The sequence below is a fragment of the Tachypleus tridentatus genome, chromosome 13 (genome assembly GCF_004210375.1).
Source record: "Tachypleus tridentatus isolate NWPU-2018 chromosome 13, ASM421037v1, whole genome shotgun sequence".
Taxonomy (NCBI): domain Eukaryota; kingdom Metazoa; phylum Arthropoda; class Merostomata; order Xiphosura; family Limulidae; genus Tachypleus; species Tachypleus tridentatus.
In genome coordinates, this window is record NC_134837.1 from 66,672,811 (window position 1) to 66,690,343 (window position 17,533).

At 37.0% G+C, this 17,533-nt stretch overlaps 1 protein-coding gene across 3 annotated transcripts in view; it reads left to right on the forward strand.

Moving 5' to 3' along the window:
* LOC143240663 (phenoloxidase-activating factor 2-like) overlaps positions 1 to 17,533 on the forward strand; it is a 77,411-nt gene that overhangs the window by 58,306 nt on the left and 1,572 nt on the right. For all 3 annotated transcript variants that reach the window (XM_076483460.1, XM_076483461.1, XM_076483462.1), the window contains 2 exons: positions 1,637 to 1,917; positions 15,498 to 15,649. In XM_076483460.1, the coding sequence (XP_076339575.1) occupies positions 1,637 to 1,917; positions 15,498 to 15,649 (433 nt within the window). The remainder of the gene's footprint in view (positions 1 to 1,636; positions 1,918 to 15,497; positions 15,650 to 17,533) is intronic.

Below are 17,533 nucleotides of genomic sequence, written 5' to 3' on the forward strand. Positions count from 1 at the left end.
ATTAAATCGGTTAAGAATTAATGCAACCAAAAAAATGATACACCTTATAAAAAGTCAAAAGATGTTATCCAGATAAAATAACAGTGTTCACAATCAGTGATGTCGAGAAAACCCACTTGTGGAGAAATATATATGCAAAAACGGCTCGTTTGGGTTGAGAAAATATTTTACATAGAAGAGCGAACTTCTACATAGAACCCAACCCAAACGAGCCGTTTTTGCATATATATTTCTCTACAAGTGTTCACAATATTTATTTTGTAATACACAGGAGTGATAAAGGAAAACACATGGAAGAGTAAACTGAACTTTTCTACACCAGGATAGTTTGCGTGAAGTCCTTGCGAAAATATTATGCGTTGATATGATACATGTTTGCACAACACCACCTGGTTCGTTATACATTCACTAAGAACTATTTTATGCTTGTGTTAATGTGGAATCTAAACATTGAGTTTAATATATGTAAATTGTAACTTATTAGCAGACGATTTATATATAAGCTAAAGCGCAACTTGCAGAAAGCAATCATTATACGATATTAAAAATAAAGTATTTTAACATACATATTTTATTCATTGTCCTTCAGCTTAAACATGATGAATCATTTTTATTTGCTTTCTGTGATGTTCAAAGACGTATATAGGTGTTATTCTGGTCATTAAACTATGTTATTTGTTTTTCACATATAGTTATTGCAATATAAAAAATGGCAACTTCCAGAACTAGTTTTCCAAAAAAAAAACATGGAATCATTTTTCATTATTATTATTCATAAATTATTTTATTTTCTCAAGAATAGGCTGGAATCTAACAATTCAGTTAGCCAAAATAAAAGACTGATATAAATAACTCCTTTCTACAAAACGTGATACACTAAGGGCCGCCATAAAAATTACAGCAGCCTCTGGGGTTTCGTATTAATGTGTTTATTGTTTTATATTTTTAATAAATAATTTTATTGTATGACTAATGTACAAAGTTTAAGTTAAGCAAGCAAAAATGAAGAACAAAGTTATATATGCCATTCTAGCTTGAAGGAAGTTTTAAGCATACTGTACAATGCTTTTATTGCAGAGTAACTTATTAATAAGCTGTATTCAATTATCAAGTAAATTGTACATATGATTATTAAAAATTGTTCTGATATTTCTATTTTTATTAATATTTCCACGGAGACTCAGTATAGGATTAAAACACCTCGAGGTCCCCAGGCAGTGAATAATGTTGGGCCTCCCTTATGTTTATTATTTTTTTTGTACAAGACAAGCATTACCTCACAGTTAAATATACATCTTGGTCTACCGATATATTTATAAATAAATTACATTTTTAAATTTGTACGATTTTAATTGCTAATCTCGTTTAATAACAGAGATATTGCTAAAATATATACATATATATATATTTACTTATTTGTAACAATAAAAAAATTCAAATACCATACACAATTTAAAAGAAACAATTTTTGAAAACCCCATTTTCTTTCTAGTAATTTTTTTTTTTTTTTTAACAGCATTTTTTTGCATAGTCTAAACTGTTTAGGATACCGTTTGCCCACGGGTATCCGGGCAGCCTTGTTTTGTCTCCCGTTAATTTATCTAGTAAAAGGAATTTATATTACGTTTCATTTCAGCCGAACGGTACGTTTTCTGAAAGTAAGATTAGGTGAATATGATGTATCCACGATTAGCGAGCCCTGGCGGCACGAAGAATTTGACATAGCTAAAATCGTGCTTCATCCTGGTTTCGATAACAACACTCTAATTCATGACATCGCTCTCCTACAATTGGCAACTCCAGCCCGTAAAAAACCTAATATTAACACAGTGTGTATTCCTGACATAAATTTTGGAGATAAAGAACTTCACACGACCTCGAGATGTTACGTCACAGGTTGGGGGAAAAGAACTGAAGGTAAAATTTAGTTCTACATTTGATAAGTGTTAGTCGTTTTAGTGTTGAAACATAAATTATAGTTTGTATATATGTTAATGTATGAAACGATAAGACTCGAAGGTAAAAATGTATTAAGCCTTAAAAACGTTTCATTAACTTGTAACGAAATTAGCTGATTTTTTTTCTTTGTTCACCTGCTAAACTGCATCTACTAGTCGTAGAGTTAAAGTATTATATTTTGCCTACTTAAGTTTACAAATTAAATGCGTGTTTTGTTTTATGTCATCGAATTCGTTTTGTGAAGTTGTGTACCACGTAATATCTTCTCGCAGAAAAAAAGAAAATTGTGAAAACATTTTATGTTTGTTTGTATTATTAGACCGGTTCTTTTGGATATTTCGATGAAAAGAATTATGCAAAATCCAGTCCACTAAATGAAACTGAATGCGTGTTTTACATCGACAAGTTCTACTGTTAGGCTTAACTAAATTCTTTGACAGACCTAAATTCAAAGTGGCTAACATAACAATTTCACTTATTTTCTAACTTTTCTCGCGCATAAGGTACTTTTTATTAACCGTGGAACTTAGTTGCACGTGTAAACTCAAAATTTACAAAACTGAAAGTACCGCCTAATTGTTTGACAGTAAAAAAATAAACCAGCTAACCAAACTCACGAGGAATTAAATAATCTTTAGCTTAACTCGCTTTTTATATATAATACTTTAACTTGTTTTATTAACTTTTTATGTATGTTCTAGTCATTAAACCATGCCCATCACGTGATATATAACCCCTCTCTGGCAGATTTTTACATTAAAAAAGCTAATACACAACCCTGCTTGTATTCTGGAATCCCATTATTAATTCTATTGGACAAAGGAAACAGTTGTACATTATACTTAAATTTCCATAGTTAAGAATAAAGTTATGCTTCACAAATACAAGTATTATTATTCAAAAATATAGTATTTAAGTAAATGGGGAAACAAAGTACAAACAAATCCTTTTCAATCATTTCGTATTCTATCCCTAAACTGTCCGTTATCCAGTATTCTTGGTGATTTTATTTTCAGTGACATAATGTGAAAATATAGGATCGCCTCTGATTCTTTACCTTCTCCTACCATTTTGTCATTGAGATCTTTTTCAAGTAGTTGGTTGAGTGAATCCACTAGTTGTTCCATCCATAATGATTCTATGGATGTAGTTCCGAGCTCTCAACGTGACCCCTGAGTTCTTGTTGTTTTTGTTTGTTTTTTCTTTTGCCTCTGGTGATGTCTTCTTTAAAGTTAAACAATTGGTTGTTCTTTTATCAATGAATTTCCAAATATTATTATGAGGGATGACCTTTGGCTCGGACCACCTCTTCTTGGATTGTATAAACAATATAATTATAACTGATTCTCTTGACTATAACATAGAATTCTTCCGATCTGATTAACTTTGTACACGGTAGCCCATAAGTCCCTACCCATCCATATGTTATTATGTTACATTCAATAATACTAATGATGAGTTGAAGGTAGCTGTTACCGCGGCGTTTGGAACAATAATACCTGCTATGTTGAGAAAAATGTCTCACAGAACATAGTGTCGCATAATATTATGCAGCGAGAATGAGGGACAGCACACAGATACACTGGATACATAAGATATATGGATGAGTAGGGACTTACCAGCCACCCTGTAGATTGTCCCCTCTTACATGTGGATTGTACATTCGTATTACATCACCATGATGAAATCCAGTATTATCAGCATTTACATCATAGCGTTTCGTCACTGGATAATTGTTTGTTTTTGGAATTTCGCGCAAAGCTACACCAGCAGATAATTTAGGTATTTCTTGTGTAAAGTATTGTATGGCGTGGTGATATTCCTTAATCACACTGCATAATGTGTGTGAATGTGTTACACATACACACCTGTATCATTTAAGTTTAACAAGAGTGTTATGATAATTATTAAGCGCGAGTGTTAAATTTAGTATTTTTAGGAGCGATAACTTATCGCAAGTGTACTTACATAACGGCCCAGCATGGCCAAGCGTGTTAAGGCGTGCGACTCGTAATCTGAGGATCGCGGGTTCGCATCCCCGTCGTGCCAAACGTGCTTGCCCTTTTAGTCGTGGGGGCGTTATAATGTGACGGTCAGTCTCATTATTCGTTGGTAAAAGAGTAGCCCAAGAGTTGGTGATGGGTGGTGATAACTAGCTGCTTTCCCTCTAGTCTTACACTGCTAAATTGGGTACGACTATCGGAGATATCCCTCCTGTAGCTCTGCGTGAGATTCAAAACCAAACAAACAGTGACTTTTGGAGATTGTATTGTAATAGAGTAAAGAAGAATTCATCTTGTCAGTTGTATTCTAAAGTAACTGAACCTACTTGTATAGACTTTGACGAAAAAAAGACGATTATTTAAAGCTCTTGATACAACTATGGTAATTAAATGTGTGATGAACATTTGTTTATATGCTTGAATTGTTATGAATATATTATTTTAAATCAAGTGGATTGTGTGCAATTATTTTATTTTAAAATTTATCATCAAGAAGTCACAGCTACTTACTGTAAAGAATTTGGCTCACATGCACATTAGTAAAAACCTGACAGAGTCCTTGCTGAGTGATGGTCTTCAGAATGTAGATGCAGGAGGTTCCATAGCACTTTTAGTATTTTTTCAAACATGAGAAGGAGCAGAAAGATCCTGATCCCACATTCTATAATGCTCATTAACAAAAATGATTTACTAATTTAAAAGCACATTGCTGTATTTCTTCATAATGTGTCCAGTACACCATTCTGGAGGAGTGAGGGAGAAGCTGTATTGTACTAAATAATTGATTTAATACTCGTATATTTTTACTGAGTATCTGTGTGTCTTGGACCACATTTGCAGTTGTCTCATCATGGATTCTGCTCTGTTGCACTTTAAGGTTGGCTGTTTATATTGTCATGTGTTTCCCTCTTTTCACAATGTTTACCTTCTTCAGAAGTAGAAAGTTTTAGTGTTAGCGTACTGCATTTTCATGGTTCCATCCAGGCTAATGTTGAGGTAGTACTTCTAAAGTACCTGAAACAATCTTACTTCGATCATTGGATCTGGGAAGTTTATCAGCCACTTTAGTGCTGCATGATCTATTCAGAATGTTAACTTTTGTCAAGACTTGAACAGCACTTATTAATTATTTTTCAGATGTACAAGAAGTACTCTCTACAGAATTATTTTCCTTTCTAAAGAAAGTGATACACATTTTTTTTCAAATGTTGTACTTGTGATAACACTACTCTACTGCAAAATCACTTTTAAATGTATGTATTATGCAGGATAAATTATTAGTGTTTCTTCATCTTAATGAATGATTATGCACATTTAACATTGATTGTTTTTTTCCTACAAGTTTAAGTGGAGGATGAGCTATATATATATATATATATATATAAGAAAATAATTTTACTAAAGATTGACAGTGGAAACATAATCCAAGAAATCCACTTACTTCACAGGGCTTTCGTATTTAGAAACTATGAAACTATTCGAAATTAATAAAACCTCATATATACGTTTTCACATGTATTTTTTTCGAAATAAGTACTTTTCTTGATTCGTATTACCCAAACATTATGTTGTACTTAGAAGGTTCCCACAGTGAGGGTAGTTTTCAAATTTCTTCTGCTACACCTTATTTCCATGTGCTGTTTCTATCAATCCATCCTCTTGCTTCATCTCTTGAAGCCAGTTCTCAACTCTAATTACCATAGAACAACCAGTTTCAGTCAGCATGTTGCAAGGTTTTTCTTATCTCATTTGGAATAGATGTAGTATCCACAGCTGAACTTCTTCCCTTAAATCCAGCTAATTTCTTTTCCTTTTTTCTTTTCAGTATCTTTGTTACTTATTAGTCCTTCTTGGACTCAGAAACTTCTTGTTTAGTAACACATCTTTATTCACCATAGTATATACCAGTTTATTTATTTTCACCAGTATCTTAAGAGAGTTTTTTCATTATTCCTTGTTTTTGTTTGGAGTTTTTCAATTCCCTGGTTTATGATTCATCATAGTAACATACATAATTTTCAGTGATGTAGTGGTTCCTTTTCTCAGATCTATGATTAGGTACTCCTTAATCCTTGAGTCTGGTTTACCTGTTAGTTCATCTCAATATTGGCTCTAATATTTGTGTTTTCCTCCACACTTAACATTTTTTTCTTTCATGCTTTTAAGGATGTTTTTGTTGTTTTTTTGACAGGCTTATATGTAAAATTCTTGGCAATATGTATGTTTAAGATGTAGTTGAAAAACTTGCCATCTTGTGATTTATTTCCTCCATTCTAAGTAACCAGTTGTGTAACTGAGTTGTTCTAGACTACTAGTACAGGGAGTCGATATGTTTAAACTATTTAATATTATCGTCCTTGTAATTCGTGGATGGTGCTTTTAGTTGTTTTTATTAAACTTTAATTTATTCAAGTTTCATCACTAACTTGACAGCTTCCTGTAATGACTACCCTACTTGCCAACTGTGATTTAGCCTAATTTGCACATTATTATCATCCACTATAACATCTATAAATTGGTCGCATGCCAAAAAATCCATCAGATAGAGCAAGTTTAGCCAAAGTTTCGTCTTTCCCTCTTACTCTGCTTCTAAACTTTGTTTTTTAGAAACTTTCTTATGATGTGAAACTCCAACACAATTTGACAAAGTGACCACCAAAATTTCATATTTGTCCTGGCTCACTGTTAGAATGTTGTTTAATAGCGTGACGGTTGGTACTTTCCAATAAACCGAAGATGATTATCCTAAAATTCAGTTTATTCATTATGGAAATTTATTCATCTGTCCCTGATATATCTCCCTTCATAGCAGAATAAGATAGTAGTGTAAGTAAAGTATCTAAACCGTCCTAACAGGTGTATTTCAAATAGGTTTTTTTAGTCCCCTCGGTGTGGATTCCGGTACGTGGTAAGGGGACCTCCCAGGGAAGGTTCTGTTCTGTCTGGTTACCTTCTCTGGGATCTAAGAATCCACCCACGTGTTTGCCGTGCGTAGCGACCCGGGAAGGGGAGGAGAGGATCCTGGGGGTTGAGGGATCCAACCCTAACACACCACTTTGGCCTTGAATTCCTGTAGACGGGCGGCCTTTGGGTGGCCCCCCTTAGGTCAATCGGCTGGTCCACTTGGGCTAGAGTCAACCAAGTACTAGTGTTGGAAGTTCTCAATGGGTGTTGTGGACATTGTGCCTGATGCTGGTGTTTGGGTATAGTGCTCACGAAACCCTGGCGTTGCTGCATTGTCCTTGCATGACATTGTAGTGCATCCCCTCGTAGGGCTCCATGGTGGGTGGGGTTAGTGGGTACCGAAAATTTTCTTTTTTTCCTATGGATCCTCCTTCAAAAAATTTAAATAAAATAGTGAAAAAACAGTCAATAAGTAAACGACCACGTCTTGAAGACTGAGCAGGAATCTTCAACATCTCTAACAGATGGACCTCATTTACTTATATTACATTCTTTTTCAGAAAAAACCTTTAGGGCAAATGTCCCCCTTTTTTATTCAGAAGGGGTTAGAGGGTCTTGCTGGCTCTCCAAAGTCAGTAAAGAAGCTTCGATCTGAAGACATATTAGTTGAAACATCCACAACCCAACACAGTGAACTCCTCTTGAATTCAACGGCAATTGGGGATATACCTATTGAAGTTACCCCCTCATGCTACCTTGGATTCATCACGAGGAGTAATTGTTGAGAGGGATTTGAAGAACGTCCCCGAGTCAGAGATTCTCACTGGTCTCTCCACTCAAGGAGTTTCTGCAGTGAGGCGCATCTCCACTCGCAAAGATGGAGTTACACTGCCAACAAATACCCTCGTTTTGACATTTACATCATCACGTGCACCTGCCACCATCAAGGCAGGTTATCTAATTTGCAGGGTACGGCCATACATTCCAAACCCTCTCCGATGTTTCCAATGTCAGAGGTTCGGCCACTCAAAGACATCATGTCGTGGTTCCCTGACATGTGCTCGTTGTAGTGGCAAGGACCACGATGCCTATGAATGTAACATGGACCCACATTGCGTCAACTGCAATGGTTATCACCCTTCCTACTTTCCTTCTTGCCCAAAATGGTTGGAGGAAAAAGAGGTGCAGCGTTTGAAAACGACTCATAACATTAGTTATCCTGAGGCTCGGAAATTGCTGCCCGCCACTCCATCTCGGACATATGCTGCTGCACTTTGTTCCACAACTACCGTGGGAGTGCAGACAAATCTCTCTGTGCCTCCAAGAGAATCGTTTTCAAAACAAATGAAAAGCCTTTTGACCTCCATGGTTAAAAAGGTTGATGAATCGACTTCCACACCCATCTGTGTTCCTCCCATACATTCCAACAAACCTTAAGATACACATCCTTCAGTTTCAAATACAGGCATTTCTTCTTTTTCTCCCACCCCAAGAGGCAAAACAATCATTCGTTCGCGTCCTCAGTCACTGGAATCTCCTTTCAATAACAAAGACCTGCCCAATCGACCCAGGGCAAGATCCATGGAGGTTGATAGACCTCCTCCGACTGAGGACAGTAAGGAAAAAAGACGTGGTCGTAAACAGAAGGGTTCTCCAGCCACTTCGCCTACCCGTCATTAAAAATGGCCACCTTGATACAATGGAACTGTCGAGGTTTACGTTCTAATCTGGATAATATCAAAACACTAATTGCTTCCTATCATCATGTATGTCTTTCCTTACAAGAAACATTTCTAAAACCTGCTGATACAGTCACCATTCGGCAGTTTTTCTGTACAGAAATGACAGGCCGTGTGATGAACGAGTACATGGAGGGGTGGCACTATTGGTTGATCAGCATGTGCTCACCCTGTCTTTGTCACTCAACACACCTTTGGAGGCCGTAGCCATCCGTGTTTCCTTGGGTCATACCATCATTGTTTGTTCTCTCTATCTGTCCCCTGGAGATACATATGATCAATCAGACCTTGATGCTCTCATTGAACAGTTGCCGTCTCCCTTTCTACTTCTGGGGGACTTTAATGGACATCATCCCCTCTGGGGAAGTGCTGTTATTGATGGGAGGGGTCGCTCTGTAGAACGTATGCTCTCTGATCACAACCTTTCTCTTTTCAATACTGGTTCTTCCACTTATTTTCATGCACCTAGTCAGTTCTTTACCGCTGTTGATCTCTCAGTTTTCTCCCCTTCATTATTCTCCCATTTTTCATGGAAGGTTGACAATAATCCACTAGCCAGTGATCATTTTCCTATACTTTGAGAGAGACTGGCCGTGGTCGATACCACCCTACCCACGTGCCCTGGTGGAAGCTGGATCAGAAAGACTGGTCCACTTTCACTGTTTTCGCAGAACTTGATCCTGCCATTGTGAATCAGGCATCAATAGACGATTGTGTGGCAGCGGTAACTGGCTGTATTATACAAGCAGCTGCTCAGTGTATTCCTACAACCTCGACACGTTTTCCACGATATCCTCGTCCGTGGTAGAATCCTGCTTGCCACTTAGCACGGAAGGCTCAAAAACGGGCCTGGAATACTTTTCGTAGATATCCCACACTTTAGAACCGCGTCGCTTTCCAACAGGCCCGTGCACATGCTAGGTGCGTAAGACGTCAAAGCCAGAAGGAATCTTGGATTAAGTTCACAACTAGCATATCTTCTACCACCAGTTCCAAGGTCATATGGGACAGGATTCGAAAGGTCAGTGGCACTACAATTCTGTCCCCCCTCTCGATCTTACTCTCTGATGGTCAGGAGGTGGCTGATGTCCGGAGCATCGCTGATACTCTAGATGAAAGCTTTTGCCGGGTATCTAGCACTTCTGCTTGTTCCTCCACCTTCTTGGCCATCAAGCCGGGCAGAGCGTTCACCTCTTTCCTTTTGTACTGACTGTCTTTTTACTATAATTGTCCCTTTACACTGGTGGAACTGAAAATGGCCCTTCATTGGTCTGGCAGTACATCTGTTGGACCTGATGATGTACACTATGACATGCTGCACCATCTATTTCCTGCTTCTCTTGATGTCCTAATTGTCTTTAACCGGATCAGGCAGGAGAATGTTTTTCCTGATGCCTGGCACCAGGCTATTATTTTACCTTTCTCTAAGCCAGGGAAAGATCCCAAGATTCCTGCAAACTACCATCCAATTGCTTTGACGAGCTGTCTCTGTAAGACCTTAGAAAGGATGGTTAATGCTCGTCTTGTTTGGTTCCTCGAATCAAACAACCTCCTCTCGCCCACCCAGTGTGGGTTCCGACGACAGCACTCCACCACAGACCACCTAATTCGACTTGAAACATCAATCAGAGAAGCCTTTCTCAAACGCCAACATCTTGTATCAGTATTCTTTGACATTGAGAAGGCTTATGACACAACATGGAGGTATGGCGTTTTGCGAGACCTCCATACATATGGGTTACGTGGCCATTTACCCATGTTTATTAATTTTTTTTTAATGGACAGGAGATTCCAAGTTCGTGTGGGTTCGACACTTTCCCGTTCTTTTGTACAGGAACTTGGAGTCCCTCAGGGCTGTGTTTTGAGTGTCACACTTTTCAGTATAAAGATAAATGCCATCACTGAACAACTCCCTCTCACTGTTGCGAATGGTGTGTATGTCGACGACTTTCACATCTCTGGTCAGTCGTCGAACATGAGATATATTGAGCGGCAACTACAAACTGCCCTCAATCGTGTACTGAAGTGGTCTATGGCGAACGGCTTTAATTTTTCTCTCTCTAAAACCGTTTGCATGCACTTTTGCTGCCAACGGGGCATTCACCCTAATCCTGAACTTCATATCGGTGAAGTTTCGCTGCCAGTTGGGGAGCAGATCGATGTTCTATGTTAAAGTTATATCGTGCTCTTATTCGATCAAAATCCGACTATGGATCAATGGTCTATGGCTCTGCCAGACCCTCGGCCTTAAAGATACTGGACCCCATTCATCACCAAGGACTTCGACTCTGCACTGGGGCTTTCTGCACCTCTCCAGTTCAAAGCTTATACGTTGAATCTCATGAACTTTCTCTGCACCTTCGCCGTTTGCAACTATCTTTACTGTATTCTTTGAAACCTCGCTCCTTACCAAAGCATCCCACCTGGGGATGTGTTTTCCTTCCTCAGTGGGCAGTACTTTTTCAGAACAGACAATCTGCCATTGCTCCTTTTGACCTTCGCATCCTGGTGCAATTGGATGAATTGGGTCTGTCCTTGGATAACATTGCAGAATCCACAGGTCAGCCCATCTCACCATGGCTTATTACAGCCCCCAAATTGACCTTTCTTTCTATTTTGATCTCGTACTTTCTTTTAACCCCTTTTCTTCTTAATCATCTTTAAACTTTCGATTTTTTGTGGTCCTCAAATGTTTTTACAAAAAAAGCTCCACTTTTAATATAAGTTGTTGCTGTTTTTATCGTTCAGCATGTTTTTTTGGATTATTCAGTAAAAATAAGGCAAAATTCAGTCCACTTAATAGTAACGAAAGCGATTTATTTCTTTCGCTGTTAATTCTACAAGTTAGTTTAAGTAACACTTAATGGCAGGTCTGAATTCACATTTGACGTGAATACGAAAATTTCACTTAACTTCTCCTCTGCATATATATATATATATATATATATATAGTACGCTCACACAATCACAAGCCCAAAATTAACAATAGTGAAATAAGAGACCAACTTAGATTATACCGCGAGATGGATGAATAAATGGTAGATTATATTTAATTATAATAAATATAACGTAATGCATCTAGAATATCATAATTTGAATTATGAGTGTAGTTTGTGATGGTAATAAACTAACAGCTTTATGGAAGAGAAACATCTCGGTGTTCTGGTTCATAATTTTTTAAAAAGAACCAAGAAATGTGCTGTTTTTAATAAGGAGAGCAAATAGAAATTTAGGCTATAACTACATAAATACTGAACACTACTCTAAATAAATTATAATGTAATTGTATAAGTCACTAGTTAGGCCACACTTGGAGTGCTGTGTTCGATCTCGTTATTTTACCACAATACAATGTCCTTCCTAAAGGGTTCAGAGAAGGACTCCTAGAATGGTGTCTGGCGTGGAGGAGTTATCGTACGAAGACATGGTTAAAATATCTGTAATTTTCTTCTCATGAAAAAAACAACAGAATAGTTAGAGGGGATCTATTTCAAGTGTTTAAGATTGTTAGGAGAAATGTTTTAATAATTTCACTTAACGCATTGCAGGTCTCTTGAAATTGAAACTGGATGGTTTTAAGCGAGTCAGTATGTATCTCCCCTCTTGCATCACTCAAGGAGTTTTATCCTCAGATGTTTACACAAAACGTCCCAATATTTTGTTGATGCAGAGAAAAGTGTATACAGTATTTGTAAAATTCCATATAATTATTTTCAATACAAACTTGTTATTGCTTGATCACTGGACAGTAGATAAAAGTTATGTGCTACACAGGGTACGTAGTAAGCTAGGTCATTGAAACATTGTTTTCATACATTTATAATTGCCTTACATATTGGCGGAAATATCATAAGCTTCACCACGACACTTCGTAATGTCAAGGTCATGTGACTAATTCTGTGAGCAATAGATTTGTTAAACCTTCACAGGTTCATAAAAGCCAAAAAAATGAGTATTTAGTTTCAACATTTCTAGTAACTTTTACACATCACAAAACGAAAGATGTTTGTTCGGCATGCGATACATCAGGAGTCCAATCCATTTGTTTTCTGAAATATTTGACATTTATTTCAGTAACAGTATTTTTCATAACTTCATTGGGTAGAAGTTGTTATGAGATCGCTTTGAAAGAGAGTGTGAAACACACCACTGTTCTGAGGCCCAACATGGCCAGGTGGTTAAGGCACTCGATTCGTCATCTGAGGGTTGCTGGTTCAAATACCCGTCGCACCAAACATGCTCGCCCTTTTAGCCGTGGGGACGTTATATAATGTGACGGTGGAACCTACTATTCGTTGGTTAAAGAACAGCCCAGGAGTTGGCGGTGGGTGGTGATGACTAGCTGCCTTCCCTCTAGTCTAACACTGCAAAATTAAGGACGTCTAGCGCAGAGAGCCCTTGTGTAGCTTTTCGCGAAATTCAAAAACAAACAATAACTGTTCACGATTACGATTTAAGTCCCCTTCTAGCGGAGGCCTTTGGTTCTTAAATAATACATTATAAAACATCAGTAGGTTTCACAGTTGTTCTTCGAAACATATATTAACTCCCACACTAAAGTTTTTAAATATTCATTGAAATAAAATTTTAACACGTGGCATGCTGCACCTTTCATTTCAAACGAGTAATATTTCCTCTCCAGTTAAAGTAATAAGCACTTATTATAGTTCGTTTTCAGGTCTGGATTCAAAAAGAAAGAAGAACTCGATTCAGAAAGATTTATGTCAAATGGCCATTATTCATGTAAATTTCTGACACAACCTTTTTTTTACGTTCACTTTTGTCGCATAAAAGACTTCAAACTAAGGATTTGGTTTCGCTTACAGATTGTGAATAGTAATTAGTATTTTATTTATGGTATAACTTATCTTTCTCTTCACATCATAATTTTTTGCTTGATATACATAAAGAAAGGAAAAGAAATTACTTGACAGTTTTACTTATTCAAATAAATCTTTATTTAACGTTTCCAATGATGCAGATAAATCATATTGCCATATTCCACAATGTAATTTTCTTATACGAGTAGACTTAAGTTTATTATTTTGGAAAAAAAAACTTCAGTTTTTTTCTGGTTTTTATAGTTTTGACACCTGAAAGTAGTCTGTGATGCTACCAAACCGATTAAATGAAGATTCAAGTTTTCTTGCAACTATTCATGTCGAAGTGAAATAACCTTGAATTACTGCTTACACACACACACATACACGTACACTACTGGCCAAAATCTTAATGCCAATGACCATAAAGACAAAATATGCATTTTGCACTGTTAGACTCAACCACTTATTTGAGTAGAGCTTCGAAAGATGAAAATAAGAAAAAGGAAAATAAAAATAAAAAACTGTTTTAACATTTAATAGGGAATATGTGAACACTATGAAATTAGCCTAAATACTAGCTGGTCAAAAGTTTAAGACCATACCAAAAAGAAGTCCTAAACAGGGTAGGAAATGCCCAACAAGAGATCTCAGTAGTGAGTTTCATTGCGAATAACTGCAAACAATCGCTTTGGCATGGTCGATATAAACGTTTGCAGAAGGCTGGCTGGAATGTTATTCCAAGTGGTGAAGATGGCTTCACGAAGATTATGCACTGTTTGGAATTGACATTCATTTTTATAGACTTCTCTTGCCATTTACCCCCAAACATTTTCAATGGGGTTCAATTCGCGCAAACACACTGGATGATCCAAAAGATTCACGTTATTTGCCATGAAAAAGTCATTTGTCCTGCGGGCATTTTGAATTACAGCCTTATCCCGCTGAAAGATCCAGTCATTTCCACACAAGCGACGGCCTTCAGTCAATAAGGATGCTCTCTCCAACATGCCAGTGTAGCTAGCCGTTGTTTGACGTCCCTGTATAACCTGAAGCTCCATTGTTTCATGGAAGGAGAAAGCACCCCAGATCATGATGGAACGTCCTCTACTGTGTAGTGTAGAAAATGTCTCCGGTGGGATATCCTTATCGTGCCAATAACGTTGGAAGCCATCTGGACCAACCAGGTTAAATTTTTTCTCATCAGAGAACAAAACCTTCTTCCACTTTTCTACATCCCATGTTTGGTGCTTCTCAGCAAAGCTTAACCGAGCTGTTTCGTGGTGTAGAAGGAGGCGTGCCCTTTGAAGACGTTTACGGTTTTTAAAGCCTTTCTCTTGTAGATGCCGTCTTATTGTTCTTGGGCTGCATTCTGCGTCCGTAAAGGCCTTAATCTGGTTCGACGATCGGCTGGTGTCCTGCCGGACAACCCGTCAAATCCTCCTGATCAACGTCGGCGAAATTCTCGTTCCGTATCCCTCAGGGTCTTTTAAGAAATTTGCAACAGCAGTTTTACTACACCCAATCTCACCAGCTATGGCACGTTGAGAGAGACCTTGCTTTTGCAGCCCGACAATTCTGCCACGTTCAAACTCTGTCAACTTTATAGCCTTTGCCATGTTTTTACCCAATGTAACACAGGAGATGTCAGTGGGAGATGTTGACAACGCTAATGCTTGAACACAAATGACTAAATTTCGTTACGTGTTTACCGATTAACGCTTTGTTTCAGTATGGTCTTAAACTTTTGACCAGCTAGTATTTAGGCTAATTTCATAGTGTTCACATTTTCCCTTTTAAATGCTAAAAGGTTTTTTATTTTATTTTCCCTTTTCTTATTTTCATCTTTCGAAGCTCTACTCAAATAAGTGGTTGAGTCTAACAACGCAAAATGCATATTTTTTCTTTATGCTCATTGGCCTTAAGATTTTGGCCAGCAATGTACATGTTATCTTATGGTTTATAATTAAAGGTACTCTTAACTATATTACAAAATGTAACGTTCAAAAGAGGTTTAGAATTAATCCTAATTATAATTCGTGTAATGAACTGTTTATTTTATTCATTTTTAGCATCGGAACACTCACTAATTTTAAAAGAAGTTAATGTCCCTTTATGGAAAAGAAATGACTGTGAGAGGGCGCTAAAGCAACACTTTGGGCCCCAGTACAAACTTCCAGACACATCTATCTGTGCAGGGAGAGAAGGCCGTGATGCATGTGACGTGAGTTCTTTTGCAAATGTTTTAATTAATTATCGTACAATGTTGAATAATTTTTAAAAGAATTGAATAACATCACATGATGTTGTAAAGAACAGTCACTGTCTATACAAACAGTTGTATCTTAATTTACTTTTCTAAACGTTTTGAGCAACTTCTTTTCGATCGTCTACCGATGAAGCTCGTTAACGTTTATTCGAGTTCGCAATTCAACATGTAAAACTTCATCAAACCTGCCTTTGTCGCATCTTTGATTAAAACGTTAAAGAGAGTAGTTGTACTACATATATCCATGTGTGGTTGCATGATGATGGTGTAGGTAGAATGGCCCAGCATAACCAGGTGGTTAGGGCACTCAAGTCGCAATCTAAATGTGGGTTCGAACCCCCATCCCATCATACAAGTTCACCATTTCAATTGTGGGAGCGTTATAACGTGATGGTCAATTTCACTCTTGGTTGATAAAAGATAAGTCCAAGGGATGTCTTTCCCTGCTAAATTAGGGACGACAAGTGCAGATAATCCTCGTGTAGCTTTGCGCGAAATTCAAAACTCAACTAAAATTGTGTAAAACATAATATTGTTAGTGTAATAAAAATACAGTTTATCTTTAAAAGTTAAATAATCCGAGTTGTTTCACGTGTTAATGTTATTATTAAAAATGTTTTTTTTTCCTAACATATTACCAAATTCAAATTTCATAACTACTTAATGGGGTTCTTCTAAACAAGAGTGCAATGTATTATCGGTCTAAGTGCAGTTTCCATTGTTTATTATGACAAAGGCAGTACAGTAGCAACATTCAACGAGTTTTACACGTTTTTCGAAAAAAAACTGATGCGTCAGTTTGGACAAACCTATGCACCACGGTGTACCGTAAATTTCATTTTACTTAAGTAGTAAAATCAGTATGTACCAACAGATGGTGTTTTATTAATATTCTTCATAGTTGTTTTTCTTGACAGTTAACCTCTGACCAACGAAGAAAGGTGACGTACCAAATCAACCCTAATACTCTCTCACATAGATAATACATTAGGATACTATAAATATTACACTGATAATGAAAACAGTCGTACTTTTTGTTCTTTCTTTCTCCCAGTTTACAACTTTAATTAACACACTTTTGTCTTCTGTTTATGTTAATTACATACCATGTTTTGTTTATTATATCCTGCTAATTATTTATCACGTATTATTTCGTGTGTTATGTCTTGTTAACTGTTTCTTGTATTTGTTGATTCCATTCTGTCCATTTCATATTATTTGATGCCTGACTAATTTACCATGGTAACTTTGATTTCAGATAAGTATAATTTTGATAAGAATATTATCTTAATTCTAATCTTGTTTCATAATGGATATTTTCCTCATCTCATATTCTTTTTTTGTTTTCAAATAAGCATAAGCTATTTTTGCTAGTTATGTTTAGTGAGCAAAAAAGGTCCACTTAAGTTGATACCAAAAGTAAATGAAAGAAGGTAAGTAGGGTATTGTAACTTGCATTTTAAGTTTATCAACTCTCAACAAAGTATTTTGTTACAATTCTCTAAAGATTAATACTGATTTAACTGTTGGCTCATTTATCACGTCAAGTTCTGTTCTACAGGGTGTTCAGAAAGTCACTGTGCACTTATATATTTATTAACAGACAAAACTGCACAGTGACTTTCCTAACACCCTGTATATTGTTTCTTTGATGGGCCTGCTATCAGACAGTATAGACATAAACACAAGAAGAAAAATACTCAGACTGACACCATAAGAACTTGGAAGTCTGTGATAGGCTTGGCCTGGCCAGGCCAGGTGGTTAAGGCACTCGACTTGTAATCCAAGGGTCACGGGTTCAAATCTCCATCACACCCAGCATGCTTGCTCTTTCAGCCG